At 35.7% G+C, this 19,222-nt stretch overlaps 1 protein-coding gene across 2 annotated transcripts; it reads right to left on the reverse strand.

Moving 5' to 3' along the window:
- Window positions 1–453: 453 nt before the first annotated feature.
- Window positions 454–18,703, reverse strand: Mkk4 (dual specificity mitogen-activated protein kinase kinase 4). 2 transcript variants are annotated; one of them, XM_085949801.1, is made up of 9 exons: window positions 18,437–18,703; window positions 12,410–12,674; window positions 9,457–9,486; window positions 6,692–6,844; window positions 6,259–6,403; window positions 5,542–5,711; window positions 4,170–4,299; window positions 3,462–3,688; window positions 789–2,358 (listed from the first exon to the last, which is right to left on the reverse strand). In XM_085949801.1, exons 1-9 carry the CDS (start codon window positions 18,468–18,470, stop codon window positions 2,226–2,228), a joined length of 1,287 nt encoding a protein of 428 aa, XP_085805927.1. In that variant the 5' UTR covers window positions 18,471–18,703; the 3' UTR covers window positions 789–2,225. The 2 variants fall into 2 exon arrangements, with proteins under 2 accessions (XP_085805928.1, XP_085805927.1); XM_085949802.1 differs by lacking the exon at window positions 9,457–9,486 and having other exon boundaries at window positions 454–2,358.
- Between the last annotated feature and the right edge of the window lie 519 nt (window positions 18,704–19,222).

The raw sequence follows: 19,222 nt of genomic DNA on the forward strand, positions 1-19,222 counted from the left end.
ACCTACGATTGGAAAATTTTAATTACACTTGATGGACGATGGACATATTTTAAGAAATGAACATTTTACTGTATTGTAAAGATGGACTAAATCGATTAAAAGGCTTCATTTTTATTATTAGCGCACTGCAAATAAATGTGTAAAAAAGGTTTCAATATTTTCGGAGATTTAAAATTTAATATACCTAATATATATTATAAAAAAGTATAAAACTGAGAAGCGGACCTAATAATTATGAAGAAAGTTTAATAAGAACACAATATATTATATTCTATGTTATATTTCAAGGTAGTATACACTTGAGTTTGCCTATTAATAGATCCGATTGTTTATAATCGGAAAGTCTACGCCCTACGGCACCTAATCGTTAACGTAATATTCTTTAGTAGAAATGGGACGTATTATATTATGAACAACTAAATTGTCATTGAATATTGCAATAAAAACGATATTGTGTATATTATGAATTACTAGCTAATCTAATTTTCACAGTTTTCTAAAGCAAAACGAGCCGGAAGAGGAGGGGGTTTAGAGCTCTATGCAACGTGGAAACATTAGGAACTGATAATTAAATAAATGCCTGAGGATATAGTATCGACTTAGGAATATTTAATCAGTGCAAAGAACAAGGAACATAACAGTGACACAAAAGAACATGGCAACTCTTTTTATCATTGGTGAATTGTTAGAATATAAACTAGCCTCTTCACGGCACTATTTCAAGAAATGTACGTATTGTTTTATGAAACATTAAGAGACTCGTGCAAGCATTGTTTTTTTACTTCTTTACCAAACCAACACACTTAACTCTCTGCCAAATTCGTACGGCATGCCAAGCGTCGACGTAATAATAATTAGATGACGCTCCATATAAACAAAAGTGTGAAATACACCGTTCGACCAGGACACGGTGTAGTTACGTGAAAGAAGCAATCACTGACAACGCTCGAAACGTATAACTTAAGAAAATTTAGCAGCACACTGATAGAAAAAATACTGCTCTAAGTTATTATACGTACATACTAATAAAAAAAGTGAACTGAGTAAAGTACCCTCTGTGTCTTACCCTTTGCATTAATTAAAATGTCCAGTGTTGTTACATTACAAATGTACAGCTTTCAGTGCCACAGTAAAAATATGACAAAAAATTTAAGCCCAAGCTGTACGGCGACTAGGTAAAAATACTGTATCGACATTGCTCTAACGACGTTCTAATTTTGTTGAGCATTCAATATTGAACACAAAATACTCTGAATACGTTCAAGATGTACAGAGATTTAGAAGAGAATGTGTCGATATAAGGTATATTGGTAACATTGCAATCAAGTATCCTTACTGTCTTTCCAGTGTACATTTTATTTATATGTAAGCTGGCAAGAAGGTACGGATACTAGAATAACACGGTACTGAAATATTATATAATATAAATGGTAAGTGAAGGAGTGACCAATCACTTTGAACCAAGCGTAAACAGTTGATGGCAGATAAAAAAATACTGTTAAGTAAATACTGCTTATAAAAGAATTCACGATATCTCAAGAATAAATTGAGCGATGATTGGGTAAAGAGGGACTATCAACGATAGTATTGGTAAAAGTAAACTGTATTAAAATAATGTTTTTCTCAAGGTTCCTTGATACAAATGCTGAAATAGATTGATTCCTAACAAGACCTGTCGCACATGACGACAATTTGTTAGTGCGGCAGTCGCCAGTCAGGTGCTCATTATACGGACAGTATGTATCAGTAATGAGGCGCAGTTGGCCGAAGGGAATATAAAATATCAGCTTTACTGCACATTTGCCGCGTAATGCTTTCTTGCCGGATGCTCGTGCGGAACCGTCCTTGCAATGAACACATAGTCTGCAACTGATGGACCAACACATTTTTGTCGGCATGCACGTGGACTTAGATATCTACAAATGCTCTGTTACTGTGTATTCCAAAAATAATGATACCCAACACTATCACACTACCCTTGGGCGGGAGGGAATTCATATTAGTATACAGGAATCCGGCTGCCGGGCCAAACCAGGTGACAAAAACGCCGCGATGAGACCTTCGATTATCAGGTGAGGTAATAAATAATGGGACCGCAAATTAAATAACTTGTCCGCGAACGGCACGGGGCGAGCTACGATTCTTCACCGCGAGGGAAAGTGGAGTGCAGTGCGTTAGGGTGAATCGCTGAGCAAGAGCGAGGCGCACCGGCCGATGAGCAACTGCTAGCGGTCCATGGCGTCCAGGATGTCCGCTACGTACGCCGCCACGTCCGGGCTAGCCCTCTCGCCCTGCCGGATAAAGGCGTGCTCCAGCAGCTTGTTGTATTTCGGCCTCAGGTTTTCCTCTTTGATTAGGCTGCAATGGAAAATGTACATCATCTGAGGGCACTTCATGGGAATTAATTTTAAATAAACATCTAATTGGAAATAAACATGTATCGCAATCACGGGGTTTTCACAGTTGCAAATGCACATATTTATTAGTAAGGCCTCTGTATCCATTTTGTTTGCAGAACTGTTTGCAGGCCGCACAGAATACAATTTTCACAGATAATGGTACATATATTGTCCTTCTATGTATCTTATAAATTTAGAAAATTAGAAACTGTCTAATTTTCGTTTTTCGTCTCGATGTTGTGATTGCAGGTGATCTTCTTTGTCGCTGACACAACCAGATATTAAAAAACTTGCCAGTCACAAGGATCACACTAAATAAAAGCGACATCTATATTTTACATAAAAAAATTATAACTTTATTATACGAAATGTTTCAATTATTATTATTTTTCCACCCAAGCTAACATTACAGGTAGGTATGGGGGGGGGGGGGGGGGCACAGAAAAATACTAGAATCAAAAGGCAAAACAGGTTGAGAAACATAGGTTTAGGTAATTAATTATCAACATACAAAATATTGATGAAGGGGACCCACAAAATGGATAAGATTGAAATAAATAATGATAAATCACAATAAGTACATATGTAATACTATTTTTATGATTAAAGCTTTATTAAAACGTCTCTATCAAACTGACATATTGTGACAACAACACACCCTTTATCCTCACAAGGAACACAAAATTAATGGGAATCGCCTTACTCTACTGGGTGTTGTATAACAGGCTAAATATTTCGAGTGTGGAAAAATATGGGATAAACTTAAACACGTGTTAAAGAATATGGTATTTTCAATAGTTGATAATATGTACTTAGTTTAACACGTTAATCTAACGTGCTTTCAATCTCTGGGAACAGTCGATGCGGTTTTTTTTACTTGGGTTTTATGGCAGTCAGGCCATAAACTACCCTGCTTCAGAACTTTGGTCCATGGCTATGGCTTTTACATTTCTATTTATTAATCTGTTCTGTGACAGATGTATTTAATTTAAAATGGAAGTACAGGAATGATATGATTATGAGTAATATCCATTTTCCAGATATAATTAGGTATTTACTCACCATGTATTGACAAAGTTAACAAAGTCGTCAGAGAAACAGTTGCCATTGTCGTAGGGCAAGAGGCGCGGCGGTTCTCCCTGCACCACCTGCGAGAGCTGCTCGAAGACGGAACCCCAGCGCGGATACGGGAAGCGGCCCGTCGCCACCTCCATCAGCGTGATGCCCAGCGACCACACGTCCGACCGCACGTCGTAACCTTTGGCCCGCATCGGGTCTATGCGCTCCGGCTGGAAAGAATCACATCATCGTCGTTTAGTTTTTCACCCTGACCCCTTAAATACCCCTTCAGATGAGGCTTTAGCAAATATGACATGAAAGCATTCATTCACATAGTATTTAATTTTTATATATCGAGCCAATCTCCTTTTAATCATGTTCAAACTAACATTAATTTTTTTAATAATATTCATCACTTGATATTTAGTGACATGTACATCTGATCATTTTTTTTTTCATCGGCTCTACAATTCAGTGTGGAGCTTAGTCGACTTATGAAGAGGTTTCGAGATATTTTTATGAGAAATGGATATTAGCCACTCGTTCAACCCGCTTGGTCCAAGCTATATTCCATACACACATTGATAAAATATGTGGATTTTCCAGATGCGGGATTCGAACCCGCGAACCACGACTACATAGGCAGATACTTCGCCACTTTTCCATCGTGGGCGCCTCCAATACATGCATATGTAAATAAGTTATACGTACTGCCATATAGGGTCGACAGCCAGCGTCTCGTGTTCTCGCAATTGAGTCAACAAGCTTTCCGGATATCCCAAAGTCACAGAGTTTTATATTGCCGCCTCTGTCCAGTAAGATATTGGAAGGTTTTACATCTCTAAAAGGGAACAAAACATCCATTAAATTAGTATTTTATGAAGAGTTTTGACTACAATTTTTTAGTATTACAGCATTTGACAGCATTTCTGGTTTTCAGTATAGTTACAGGAAAAAATAATATTTTGTAAGTTGGTGCACTGTATAGCTGTCATTTTGATAATTCCATTATATGTGGTTGTTTATTAAAAGTAAAGTGCACAACCTATTTGACAGAAGGACCAATTTACAGTAAAACCTCGTTAATTTAGTAATTCGAAATTTTCACAAAAAAAAAAGGTCCCTTGAACATTATTTGAATATAAAACCATACCTTTTCGAAATGAGTCCTGGCATACAAAAATATTCAATAAATCGTAATAAAGTACACTATTTCATGAGCCAGTCATTGAAAATTGTGACAGATTTTTCTTAAAACGTCATAAATTACTTATTTTAAGAAGGTAATGTAAAAAATCCTAACATTTTATGACCCATTAACACACACGGAATCGGAAATTTCATAGGCACATCTATGATCGTAAACAGAATTAATGAAAATCAAATTTTTTTTTTTTTAAATTTTTATATTTTTCCCCCATACATTTCGTATTTCGAATTTTTTTTTCGATTTTTGGTCCCATGGAATTTGTATTAACGAGGTTTTACTGTATCTATTTTCTGATTGTTCACGGGCTGCAGTGTGTAAGTGTTGAAAAATAATGATATATTATACAAGACGAGACATACATTTAATTACTTTAAATTTCATAGTTAGATACATATCAGATACTCCAATGACTGTCCACTTTGCATTACGTGCAAAAAGTAATCTGACTAACTAAAATAAAAAAAACAGCACTGTATAGTATTTTGTCAGTGACGATTCAGGTTATATTCCTCTGCTACCCCATAATTTCTTCACATATAACTTTTCATATTCAGCACTTGGTGATGTAATTCTGTCACATCGTGGGTTGTGCACCAACGGTTTAAAGATTCTAAATAATTATTATAGTTTGATACATTTGGCTCATTGACGTGGTGTCTTTTCACAGATTATGTTTGTATTATTAACATAGCTATATTTGCAGTATACTACGAATATTTTGATTCTGGTACAAGTCAAACATGTTTCGTATTGGAAATGTTCGTGTAGTAATTAATAAAAGAAATGACATCAATTTATGGCTTTTTTTATTTTTTCCATTGGCTCTACAATATTATATTAAAAAAAAGTTTAAAGAAAGTATAGGTCAATTACCTGTGTATTATTTTAAGTTTTTCTTTGAGGTAGTTTAATGCCTTAACGGTTGCTACGGTAATCTTTGCTATAATAGGTTCAGGTATTCGCTTGTTCAAATTTTCATAAATGAATTTATAAAATTTATCGAGCGACGTATCCATCAGCTCCATACATATCCAGCAGTCACCCTAAAACAATGAAAAAATAATTAAAATTATAATACATATAGAAATGACCATAATGTTATAATTTCACACCAGTACAGTAAAAACAAAACAATGATTCGGTTCGTGGATTGTATACGTACGAATACGTATATCGTTGCCAGCGCTACGAGTACATCGGCTGCCAGGTAATTATTAGCACTACATAGTAGGGGTAAACATCCGCACGCACACCATCGACCAACCGAATCATTGTTTTGTTTTTACTGTACACTGTTGTATTGGGTGATAAACTTGTTAGGGTAGGGGTAATTCATCAGCCTTTCTTATTTTTTTTGTATAAAGATTTCTGAATCATTCATATTTTTTATTGATAATATTGGTTTACACATGTACATACTGTGATGCATCAATTAAATCATTGTTTTTGCGGAATTGTTCATATGGTAGAATTAGTAATTGTGTCAAGTAGTTCATGAGAACATACTTTTGAACACATTGGGAACCAAGTCTGCAGGCATCTTTAGTACAAAATTAGTGATATGTATTATAATGCATGTAAAGTTCTCACTTCTTTGAAGAGTGCTCCATAGAATTGTACGATGCAGGGACAGTCGTTACTCTTCATCACAACTTCGAGGTCCATCAACAATTGTTTCTGCTCCTTTTCATCTACTGTTGAACGGATTCTTTTCACCGCCATCACTGTGTCCGTTCTGCAAAACCATTACCAACATTACAGTCATGTAGTGCAGCAATAACAGTAGATAATTCAAAATTTAAATAACAGTACAGAATGAAGAAATAGACTGGTTTGATTAGAATTTTTTCAAATCAACACAAACAGATGTTTCATGCTTAGATATCATGGATAATCAAAGCGAACTTAAATCAGCCCATCTTGCGTAAATATTGTTTGTTTGAAACGCTGACAGATGATGACAATGTTGGTGAATAATATATATAAGAACGCATAGGCAGTGTGAATTGCAATAATTGCTCACTTGCGATGGACCATTTTGTTAACGGCCCCGAAGGCACCGCGGCCGATCTCCCCTAAGTCCTGCAGGTCCTCGGCCGTGAAGTCGTATGTCTCGTCACCTGACAGCTGCAGCTTGCCCGTTGAGTGCATCGACTGGCACATCCTCATACGCTCTCTGCAAATCACAATTTACTATTACTACATCTTGTATTTCATAAATAATCAATATGTGTAGCTTTAAGACAATGTTTAAGGTGTTTTTTCTTACCCTCTCCAAAACATGTAATATCATTATCAACTATAAATGAAGCGGGTGCTATATTCAATACATGAATAATTAATTATGTCTCTTCTCTCCGCTACTTTCCAATAGAAATAATGATAATATAGAATTACAGTAAAACCTCAATTGTGCGAACTTTGGATTTAACAGACAAAATTTCAATGCCCGGCGCATGATTAGCATGACGTGATCATACAGCTTGGTGACGTGTGGCATGATTTTTTGAAGCAGTTTTAACTGATACTATCCAATGTTTTGATGTGTAATTAAATGTCTTTATAAAATTTAAACCTTGTTTTGTTGTTAACATCGTTTATTAGTTTAGTTTTAAATACATATTGTAATTATTAAAAACAGGTAATCCAATTAATTTGTAAATTGTTTAACATAAACATTTGGAAAATTTACTTTATTATAAAACAGACATCTCTTCGCCAGCATTAGTCCGATAAATCGAGGTTATATTGTAAATATTTTAATGTTCTTTTGATGTGCCACTTAAGTTACCACTGTGTGTGCTACACTTTTCCTCTTCTCTTGATGTTTCGGGCTCATTATAATGTCCATTCTCAAGAGACAATTGTGTGACAAAGGAGAAAAGAGCAGACACAGTGATATCCCAAGTACATATCAGAGAATACAAGTAAAACACCCATGAAAGCCAAAATATTTTGGCGCATTCAACCGTAAAAATATTCAATGATTATATATGTCAATAATACCTGGCCCTCTTAAATCTACCGGTTATTGTTATTTTGAAATGGTAACACTTTATTATTTTATACATTGATATTATGATTTATTTTAGGTTATCAACTCCTTATAACACGATAAAAAAATATTTAAGAAGCTGATTATTATTATCTGAAATGGTAACCCAAAAATTCAAACAAATATAAAATGATGAGGCATGCCATTTTAGTGTATGACAATGAGAAGTAGGGACTTGGACAACTTTAACTTTGCACTGCCATCTGGACAATCGCATATATTAACAAATGTTACATAAAGCACAAAAAACTACAACTCAATATTTTCTCTTTAACGTTTCTAGTACAGGTGGTTACTTGTTTCAAGTCGTAATGCATGTGAATTTCATTAAATTTTACCGGCACCTGTCTGTGATGGCAATTGTCTAGTTATCATCACCAAGATGGTGCCACTAAGTCGTTCGAAGCCCAAGCAATAATATGTACATAATAAGAATGTAGATAAAAGTTTTGCACATATGATACAATTTCAAACAATTAAAATTGAAGGTATTTTATTTTAGTAAAACAGATTTTGGTTTGTACCTAATATAATTCTTGTAAAAAAAAAAACAGTAATCGCACTGCATTTTGTGGACTGTTAAAAAGGTCATGTCGATGGGTTAATGCACAGATATTGGATGTCCATTTTCATTTACCGAAATTGAGTTATTCGTAATATTGAGTGTTTAGGAAAAAGGACGTAACCCTCACTGAACAAATTTTACAGGAGAGGCAAAAAACATTTTTTGAGAGTTTTTAGTTTAATATTTTTTAAAAAATAGCCACAGACATTGGGTGCATGATGATTGATGATTTGGTGTAATATATTTTCGATCTAATAATAATTAAAGAAGGTATTACAGAAAAATCATTAAAATTGCGGATAAATAAGTTTTTCCATAAATTAAAAATTATGTAATCTCAATTAAAACCTGAATTTAGATAATAATTCGGCATTTGCGGCTTACTTCCTTTTTATAGAACGTGTATTTAGTTGTACACATTGTTAAAATCTAATAAAAGCACTTTTCGAAAAATCGAGGGTTACGTCCTTTTTCCTAAACACAGTCGATATCTCATACGATGTCTAATTTCATAAACTGATAAGTCAAACATTGTCTACATAACTTGCAAACTGCTTGAAAATAGCCGATATACTGGATTATTTGTTAGGTTAGGTTAGGCTTTCATTCTTGAATTCATGAATTCCGAATGAATTAAATTGGAGATGGTATAGTATACGGTCATCTCTTTCCGATAAGAAAGCTCATGGCGAACTGTGCCAGGGTGAAATGTTTTACCTACAATTTACATGTAACCTTATGAAAGTGGGTGGGTATATTGTTTTGATTTAAAACTACTCACCTAACACACAAAACCGTTGTTTACCATAAATATTGATTTTCGGTTTTTTAAAATATACATCTCTATTTCGCCTATATATATAAATATACATCTATTTCACCTTTAATTTTCAATCTGGACATTCAGCAATTATATGCACTAACCCATCAATATATATAAAAAAAAAAAAACATCATTTGGGTAGACAAATGAATTTTAGCATAAGTTATCTGTTTGGCAAAATTGCCACTTGATCTAGAAACGCATAAAAGACCGTTCATTTATTAGTAGATTGTGGTTTTGTTATCATGTGAAAAAAATCAGGTAGATATGTATAATAATAATTTATATTAGTAATGGTAGGTATATGATTTTCATTTAAAAAAAAAATCATTGTATTGTCTGTACCTCAGTCTACTACGGTGGCTTGAACTGTAACTGAAAAGTTAAAGAAAATAATTGGTAGGTAAAACAAGAATAGTAAATTAATAGAGAATTACTAGTAGAGTATGGTTAATTTTATTATACAGATGTTATGAAATATTATTTAGACCACAAACGAGATACAAAGATTCATTTGAGAAATTTTCCCATCATTTCCTTCGCCTAAATGTAGTATACGTTGAAATAACATATGCCAGACACGGAATTCCAGTCTGCGTTCACATGTTCGGAGCCGGGTGCCCTGGTATTACTCGCCCGTTGGGATACAATAATTTCATTAGACAACGACATATCTATTGTGGGACCCGGATGATCATAACAAGTGTACATGTGGATTATCAATACGAAACATTTATAATACCACTTAACCATTACATACTATATCATATCATATTGTATTTCAATCTAATAGTATGGCCTTAAACTATTTTTAAAATACAATGTAATTGTGTGCTCAAGAAATATATACTGTTCCAACAGTATGCACTTATCTTAGGGACTTACGGTCCTAAGTATTGTTCTGCATCCCGCTCTAAGCTTCTGACCCTAAGAAAAGAAATTTTATAGTGTCTATTTGGAATATCTATATTATTATGATCGAAATAAATAATACGCAGTTATCAAGTATGGACTAAATGTCTGGCCTCGAGACAATTTACAATGTCCAATTGGAATATTTTATATTAAATTAAAATAAATTGCATGCATCCATGAAGTTGGAAAAACCCAATCGAATTTGACCTTCTATATCAGGGTTGACGAATCTTTTTACACACGCGAGCCAAAATTTCCCAAATATTGTTTTTTGTCTGTCTGCAGTTTTTAAGAATGCTATTGAAAAGGTTTAAAAATTACACTTGTGTTCTTGAGATACTATCTTTCAACGTGTTTCTAATCGAACGCATATCTTTTATTACTTGAATAATTTTTTCCTTGTTTTCAAAATTTTCAAAGAGATAAGTGGCGAAGGGTAGAGGTAGGCTGCGAAAACCAAGCCATAATGGATATTATTCTAAAAATACTAATCTACCTATAAAATATCTAAAATTATGCAATTACATCATACATCATTTTGATATTTTATAGATAGAATAATATTTTTTATCTATTATCTGGTTTGGTTTAGGCAGGGCTTAATGAATTTAAAAAAATGAACCAACAATATGTTTAATATGTATTCTTAATCCAACGAAAATAAATAAGTATGAATGAAAAAGTGTGTACAATTTCGTCGTATCGCCCAAAATATACCAAAACTTTAATGGTTTGGTTAGGTAGGGTTTGAGTGATTTTTAAAAACCAACCAATACCATCTGTAAAATTGTAGTCTTAGTACAATAAAAACAAATATGTATGACAAATAAATTTTAGTAAGTACTATTTATGGCGGATCTTAACAGCCTACCTCCACGTTTCGCTACTGGATCGTGAGCAATTTATTAAATTAAGTAAAATGCATCCACTCGTCTTCACTGACACTTGCTACGGCAAACATCAGCTGGATCTAATAATTATTGATAACCTCCAATGGCAGTGTTGCCAGCTTAAAAATATATAGGTATACAGAAAATTAAATATAAATGAAGAGCCTTGAAATACGATGCATAAAAAAAATTGAATTTGTAAATCATTCATTTGCTAGCTAAAGCTTGCCATAGGTTCGCCAACCCTGTTCTATATATATAATCAGTGACAACGAATGGAGAAATCCAAAATTCAATTGCGCACAATATTATAGTATATTATTACTTACAATATAAATATTTTGCAATCTATACATGATAATAGTCTATGATTATCGAGTTTTAAAAAACAATATTTAAATGGTTCTATAATAATATGTCAGTCATTAATTTCGAATATGAAAAATTCGTCACCTGAATGGTGTTAACTCTCAACTCTCAACGTGGAAAAACATTAATTTAATTAAAACAAAACACTAAACGTATTCCACAAAAATTTATAACGATTAGGAATGATTTTGTCAGCTTCAATAGGATATTCTTAACTAAGAAGAAAATAGCATTCTTACGGCTATTTATAAAAACAAATGTAAAGATAAAGATCATTTATTGAAGACATTAACATTAAGTACTTAAATATAATAATATTCTAGAAAAATTCTCTCTTTAAAATATTAATGATTTCTGATGAATTGTTTGATTGGATTACTTATAAATGCTCATTTGATTTCATTGATAACATTCACTGCTCCATTGGGCAATTAACAAGAGGACCATGTCAGCGAATAAATTCTACTTCAGTCATCTCGCTGATCTAAAAGCACTTTTAAAAGTCCGTGCTCATATACGTCTCGTAAACCTGGACGGAATCGGACCCTCTGCGAAATCAATGAGCCCTGAACATTTTTGAAAGAAATATGCTCTGCTGTATTTAAGAGTCTATAATGTTGACTCGACGGTCTGTAAGAAAATTGCAGAGCAGTTCAATCAATGTAATGTGGACCGTATGAATGAATGTTAAAAGACTTCTGTCAAGTAATCGAATAGGACGCACATAGATATTGTGTTTTATTTTAATCAATGAGTAATTTGTATTTTTTTTTTGTTATAAGCCAAACCTAAGCAATACTGTCTTTGTATTTATGAAGTTAATTCCTAAATGTATCAAATTTCAACAAAAGAATGATTCTAAAGTTTTCAGAGCTTTCAAAGAGACATACAAAATCAGCATTTATCAAAATTGGAAATAAATCGTTGTCTTAGAGGTAAAACTCATTGCTATGTTTGATCCTAATAACATCATAATATGGGTCTCCATGGTGTGGAGATTGTATTAACAGATTTTTATTTTTATGAGAAATGGATGTTAGCCACTTACTCAACAACAACACTTACTGAACAATTATTATTTTATCTAGTAAATTTCGAAATAAAAAATGAGAATTTCGATTTACCGAGCATTTGTATCAGGAACGTTGTCCGGAATGGTTCTAGTCCTGGGGTGAGAGATCCTCTGACGCGTGCCAGAGCCAGCATTTTCCGCAGACCTTGCGGAGAAGGGGGCGAAGGCTCCCCCACCGGCACCCGGTTGCGGGAATCCCACCGGGCCCTGCCCGCTCTGGAAGCTCAGTTTCAGCTGTCGCCTCCTCTCTGCCGCAGGGTCACTCTCCTGCAGGTTGGCCTGGAAATCCAGCTGCTGCACCATCGGACGGCTTTGCCCTGCTCAAACATAATTCATCAGAATTAGACTCTTACATCGCTACCAAAAAAGATTGATATCGTCACCGTTCAGGCAAAAGTCACCAACCCTAAAAACATAGTTTTGAGATATCGCAATTTGAAAGTTTGAAAATGCAGGAAAAATCAGATTTTAATGTTTTTAAAGTTTTATTGACATTAAATTATTTTCTCATGTCTTCTTAATAATTTCTTTAAGGTACTTTTACTTTTTGATGCTAATTAAAACATCTGGAAGGTTTTAAAGGAGGCAAGGTAGCTAAAATTATGGTTTGGTGACTTTTGCTTGTTAATAATCTGAACAATGTTAGCCAAAAGAAGCATCAGTAAAACTCACCATCCATAGTATTATTTTTTTTATTATTGGTGTATAGCTTTTTACATTTGGATGGAGCTCCGGGGCTGGGCCCCCTATCTCCTTCATCTCTTGGTCGTTGATATGAAAGCTTTGGCTGTTAGTAGTATTAGTTAACAAGTGGAAGAACAGATGTACATGATGATAACAAAAACATTATCTTCCTCCGATGTCCGATTGTATCACCCGAGCAGTATTTTATCTTTTATACATGATATCCCCCTAAAAAGTCAGGGGAGGAAAGTTCCTTCCGTCCGCGCAATAGCGACGGGCGGCAGGTTGCCCTTCATCTTTTTTTTATCCTCGGGGAGGGGTCGAACATCAGTAATTGTCTTTTTAAAGGTTGGTTTTTAAACAGTGGTTTAAGTCGCTCGGGCTGAGGGAGTCTGTGGTAGGGATGTGAGGGGAACTATGGTGGCTTGTCGTCAAGGATCGCCCTCGGTCTCCTATAGACGTTATCTGTGTCGCTTTTTTCGTAGGTTGATAGGTTTAGGATAGTCGGGTTAGGGTGGCCTGTCAAGGATTTGTAAAAATTTTCTGACAATTTCATGACGTGGTCGTGGATGGATTCTAAGTTGAGATCTCTGTGCAGCGTAGAACCGCGCACGAACCAGGGTGCGTTTGTGATTCTACGCAGTGTTTTGTTTTGTATTATCTGTAGAGTTTTCAGGTGTTTTGGGTTTGAATATGCCCAGATGGGGCATGCGTATGTCATTATGGGTCTAGTGATTGCAGTGTATAGCAGAAGTTTTGCTCGCGTAGACAGTCTACTTTTGTTACCCATCATGGGTTGAAGTCGTGAGTTTATTACCTTGGCTTGGCGTTTTTTGATATTAATGTGTGGGTTAAAAGTGAGTCTTTTGTCGATGGTGAGGCCTAAATATTTAACTGATTTGTCCCAAGGGATGGGGTGTGAATTCATTACAATTTTTTTAACGTTATGTGAGTGTCTTCTGTTTACGCGTTTGGAAAATATGACGGCTGAGCTTTTTGAAGGGTTGATTTGAATACGCCATTTGTCGCACCAATTGGAAATTTGGTTTGCCGAGGTCTGGACTAATTTGGTGGCGTGATTGAGGTTGTGCGATCTTGCTATGATAGCTGTATCATCCGCGTATTGTGCTAAGATGGTAGAGCTACCGGTGCTGTCTATGGGAATCGTTATGTCCCGCGTGTACAGGTTGTACAGGGTGGGACCTAGCACGGATCCTTGTGGGACTCCGGCTGTGGGTGTTTTTGTTGTGGATCTGATACCGTTTAATTTAACATTGAAAGTTCTATTCCGAAGAAAAGAGCTTATCATGTTGATCATTGCTTTATTGAGTCCTGATTCTGATAATTTAACAATGAGACCTTTGATCCAGACCTTGTCAAAGGCTTTTGCGATGTCTAAAAAGAGTCCTGTTGTGAAGACTTTTTTGTTGTAGGATTTGGTTATGTATTCTATAACCCTAAGTAATTGATGGTTGGTTGAATGCCTTGCTCTGAATCCGTGTTGGATGTCCGGGATGAGGCTTAATTCATCGATCATGATTTGAAGTCTGGATTTTATGACTCTTTCAAAGATTTTACTGAGTACAGGCAGTAGGCTGATAGGTCTGTAATTTTCTGGTTTGGTTAGATCTTTGCCGGGTTTTGGGATCAGTACAATGTCCGCTGCTTTCCAGGCTGCTGGAAAGTATTGGAGTTCTAAGCATGCGTTGATTATCTGCGTTAGGATTTCGAATCCTCTGTCTGGGAGGTTCTTGACGGCTTGGTTTGATAGTCCGTCATTACCAGGGGCTTTGCGGTTGTTAAGCCGCTTGATAAAGTGTTCGATTTCATCAATCGTGGTCAGCTTTAGAGGATTTTCTGGAGGGTCTGACCTCTCTTTGTAAATAGCCCTGGCTTTCCTAGTGACAAGCCGTACGTGTTCTGCTAGTTCCTTGTTGGACCTATCGTATGTGTTCGGAGAGAATTGTTTAGCTATGCTCAAGGCGAATGCTTCGGCTTTGTCTAAGGATGAATACACGGGGCCATTCGGCCCTTGAAGGTGGGTTATTTTTGGTTTATCTTGTCTTAAAGTTTTTGTTAGGGACCAGTATGAAGGACTGCCCTTGATTAATCTACTGATTTTATCGTGCCATTTATTGCTATGAAATTCAGCGAGTTCGTTTCTGACTTCGTCGTGTAACCTATTGTATTTGGTTTTGGAGGTGCGGAGCTTGAGATCCTGCCACTCCTTTCTGGCTATGTTTTTCTCTCTAATTTTATCTTTAATGTGATGTGGGATGTCTGGGCGGTGTGTTGAATTTGATTGGTTAACTGTGGTGGCTGAGTTTACGGCTTCAAGGATTTCGCCCGTGAACGTCGCGACTGCTGAATCTATGCATTCTTCAGTGTTAAGAAGGGTTGGTTGGGTGAGCTTTTCCTCTAAAGCTTTTTGAAAGTCCTCCCATGAGATTTGGGAAGAGGTATATCTATTAAGAGCTAAGACCGCATCTGATGGGTCACCTAGATGGATTAATACCGGCTTGTGATCTGAGTTAAGTTCGCTTACTACCTTTGTTTCGTGTATGAACTCTGTTTGTATAAGAATAGCAAAATCTAAGAGTGACGGTTTGTGGCTATTATTGGTGGGGTAGTAAGTTGGTTCTGAGGGTGCAGCTATGCTGGCATTTTTATCGCAGATGAATTTGTGTAGTAGTCTCCCTCTGGTGTTCGGTACGCGGCTGTGCCATTCAGGGTGTTTGGCATTAAAGTCGCCCGCGATAAATGTTGAGGGGGTTTTAGCGTCCAGGAGGCTGTTGAAATCTGTGTAAGATATTAGGTTGCGGTTTTCAGATGAGTACGGAGGTACATATACTGCGGTGAATTTAACGGGACCAGAGGTGCGTGTTGAGACTACTACGGAACATGATTCTAAGATTGACTGTGAAGGGGGCACGGGCACCGCACAGTGATCTATATGAGTTTTTATGAAGATGGCGGTACCGCCGCCTTTATTGTTGAGTCTGTCTGATCGGTGAGTTGTGTAATTCGGGAAGTACCATCCATAGTATAGTGACTTTTGCTTGTATATTTATAACGAAGGATTTTTTTTTGTAGAGTCAATAATGTCTATTCACCTATAATGACTTCTGCTTGTTAAGATTTTATCGAAAGTCATTTAGTGAAAAACAAATAATTCGGATTTAAGCAAAATTTTACTAACTTATGTACCGAGGTGAGTTTTGCATCTTAAAGAACATAATTTTACGCTTCGGGTGACATACTCAACTCAAAACTGCCATTTTCAGGGTTGGTGACTTTTGCCTGAACGGTGACGATATAATCTATTTACTTACCTATGTTTAAACAAAAAACAGCATAATAGGTACACTAAATAATTATTTGGTTTTAACTTGCTTTGTAAAAAAAAAAATTCAAGAAATCATTTTTTAATGCAACATTTATCAATCCAAGTTATAAGCAGCAGCATGTGTGTGAACAAGCCATGTAGATTTATCTACCCTCTATTGGCAAGTTTTCAAGCAATTAGGCAACCCTCTAATCAATCTAATAATTCCGCATTTCCGATTTTGAAGTAATATTTCAGTATTAACAGGTTAACGAAGTTCTGGTAGAAATTTGTTTTTTACATGCAATAAAGCCAGTGTTCCACGAGCTGTATGGCATATGGCTCCATCCTGTTGGAACCACACGTTTTCCAAATTGAAATCTTCCAATTCCAGTCATAAAAAGTCAATTATCATTTACATATAGCGGACGCCCTTGACCGTAATGGTCGCTCTTTTATCGTTTTCGAAGTACGGTCCGATGACGCCTCCAGCCCAAAAAACCGCACCAAACGGTAATATTTGCAGCATGTAACGGCTTCTCTTGATTCACTTATGGGTTTTCCTCACCCCAAACATGGCAGTTTTGTTTATTAACATACCCATTGAGGTGAAAATGTGCTTCATCACTGAAGATGATATTCTTTGAAAAATCATCAACAGTTGCCTGCTCTTACAAAACCCAATCGGCGAATCTACGGCGCTGCCCGTGCCCGCAGGACTGTGAAATTAATAGCGCCTGTACACGTGCATAGTCAGCTCGCACATTGGAACTCGTCTCGCCTAAAAACGTGTCGAATATGTCGATGTGACGTCATCGTTATTTAACGAAACAACATAACACGTGTTGCCAAATGGAGCTTCGCAGGTCGACCGAATGCAACTGTTTCGTCTGAAAAAACATCTGGCTGTTGCATTCGACATGTTGCATCCTTCTCGGGCTCCGAGTCGGAGGGTCGAAGTCACAAAGAAACACATGCGAATTGGTCATTCCTATACCGGCTCGCCGATCGCCGCATTGAAATATCAATACGTTTCGAAGGCTACGCTCGACTGTCGCTAGATAGATGTGCGAGGTTGTGTCATGCAACACTGGCCGCCTGTTCTCGGAAAATTTGATTTATGGCGGTAAGGCACACGAGGCGAGTTGTGATGTGCGAGCCGGCATAGAATTACCATCGGCAATCGTGCTTAATCCAACCGAATCTAACCTTGGTGTGTAATAATGATGAATCGAAATGTATGAAAATATCAAACATTAAATTAACAATTATTGGATCGAAAAGCATCTGCGCCGACAGAAAGGGGATAAATAATCATGCGGTCATCTGCGGCACTATAACTATGAGAGGACTCGCAGAAGACTGCTGATTAGATGTATCAGCATGGTGTCATTTTTTATTCACACTTCCGTCAATGGTTGGGCAGGTGTCATGTCTCAAGAACCCAATCACCCCAGAGGCCCCTCTTCAACACACCAGAAAGAAAAAGAAAGTGGGGAGCTTAGAGCAGACAGAGGGGAATGGAGACATTTCATATTGGTTTGTAGTACTGATGATGAATGAATGAAATAAGATGATACACTTTTTTATATATTGATTTATGGTTGATTTAAAAAAGAATCCATCTTAAATTGGTATGCTGTATCAGTCTCATTTGAGATTTATTTTGAATGAAGTTGTCATGTATATTAGTCATAGTTAAAGTCTATACCAAAAATTTTCAGTGAATTTTAAATAATAATATTGAGTGGTTAACGAAATGTCAAAATGTTTGAATGGGCACTTCGGAAGCCGATTGTCGTGGATGACATAATTAACGAGACATCATTGAAAAGCTTCTTGTAGCAAGTTTTGTAGCGTATTGCCTATTCACTGCGAATTTTGGAATACATATTTTTTAATACAAGTACGTAGTGATAAGGATAAATTCGACAAAAATATGTAGAGCCAAACAATTACAATGTAAAGCAAAACATTCATGTTAAGTGTGCATTTATGAAGCTAAGGATTAAATTGTCGCGTCAAGATTGATAAACTTAAATAGAGCCAATATGCTATTAAATAATATACCTTGGTTGGAAGAATTTCCTTGATTTTCTGCCATTTTGCAGAAAACAAACACCCTTTGGTGACACCCCAGAGCCTCTTAGAACCCTGGATTATTATATAAAGCTTCTTCTAAGAGGAGCACAATGTTGAATTTAGATAAATGGTCCATTTATTATTAATAAAACACGCCATATTGACATAAATAAGAGAATATATCGCCAAACACTTCAAATATACCGACTCCGACACTATTATCAACACGGCAACCTTTTCTATCAAATGTCAAGCATTGTTGCCAACTGACTGATTTATTGCTAACTTCATTGGTGAATTACAGTATCTGCATAATAGCTGCTGAATTAGATTGTTTTCATTCAGTTGTATATAGAATTATTATTTACGCCGCTTATAAACCATGAACTATTTCGTACTACTTAATTTACGAAAATATATTTAAAAACTATATTAAAGTAATGGTTACAATAATACGATTTCCGATCTGTTACTTTCTATATAATTAAAAAATACATTTTATTTTATTGCGGTAGACAATACTGTTCCTTTATTAAATTAACCTCGTTCAAAGAAACTGTAATGCGCATTATGCAATAAGCGCCAAAAAGGCATTGATAATAATATATAATTATTACGTTTTTGATAATATTTCAATTAATTGTATGTAATTTTTTTATAAAAAGATAATAAATATATTTTTAAAGTAATTAAACCTTCAAATTGTATTTTAAACTGTAGATTAGTATACCAATGTGGACTGTTTTTATAACACCTTTGTAGATATTATGTCTA

The sequence above is a fragment of the Rhyacophila brunnea genome, unplaced genomic scaffold, assembly GCF_057557595.1.
Source record: "Rhyacophila brunnea isolate RB1 unplaced genomic scaffold, BYU_Rbru_1.0 scaffold_22, whole genome shotgun sequence".
Taxonomy (NCBI): Eukaryota; Metazoa; Arthropoda; class Insecta; order Trichoptera; family Rhyacophilidae; genus Rhyacophila; species Rhyacophila brunnea.

Bases quoted from the DNA above. Each gene is read 5' to 3' on its own strand.
- Mkk4 (XM_085949801.1), bottom strand. From the start codon at position 18,470: ATGGCAGAAAATCAAGGAAATTCTTCCAACCAAG. The intron at 9,487-12,409 runs GTAAATCGAAAT...TTAACTTTTCAG, and splicing joins GTTCCTGATACAAATGCTCG to TTACAGTTCAAGCCACCGTA. The intron at 2,359-3,461 runs GTGAGTAAATAC...TTTCCATTGCAG, and splicing joins GTTAACTTTGTCAATACATG to CCTAATCAAAGAGGAAAACC.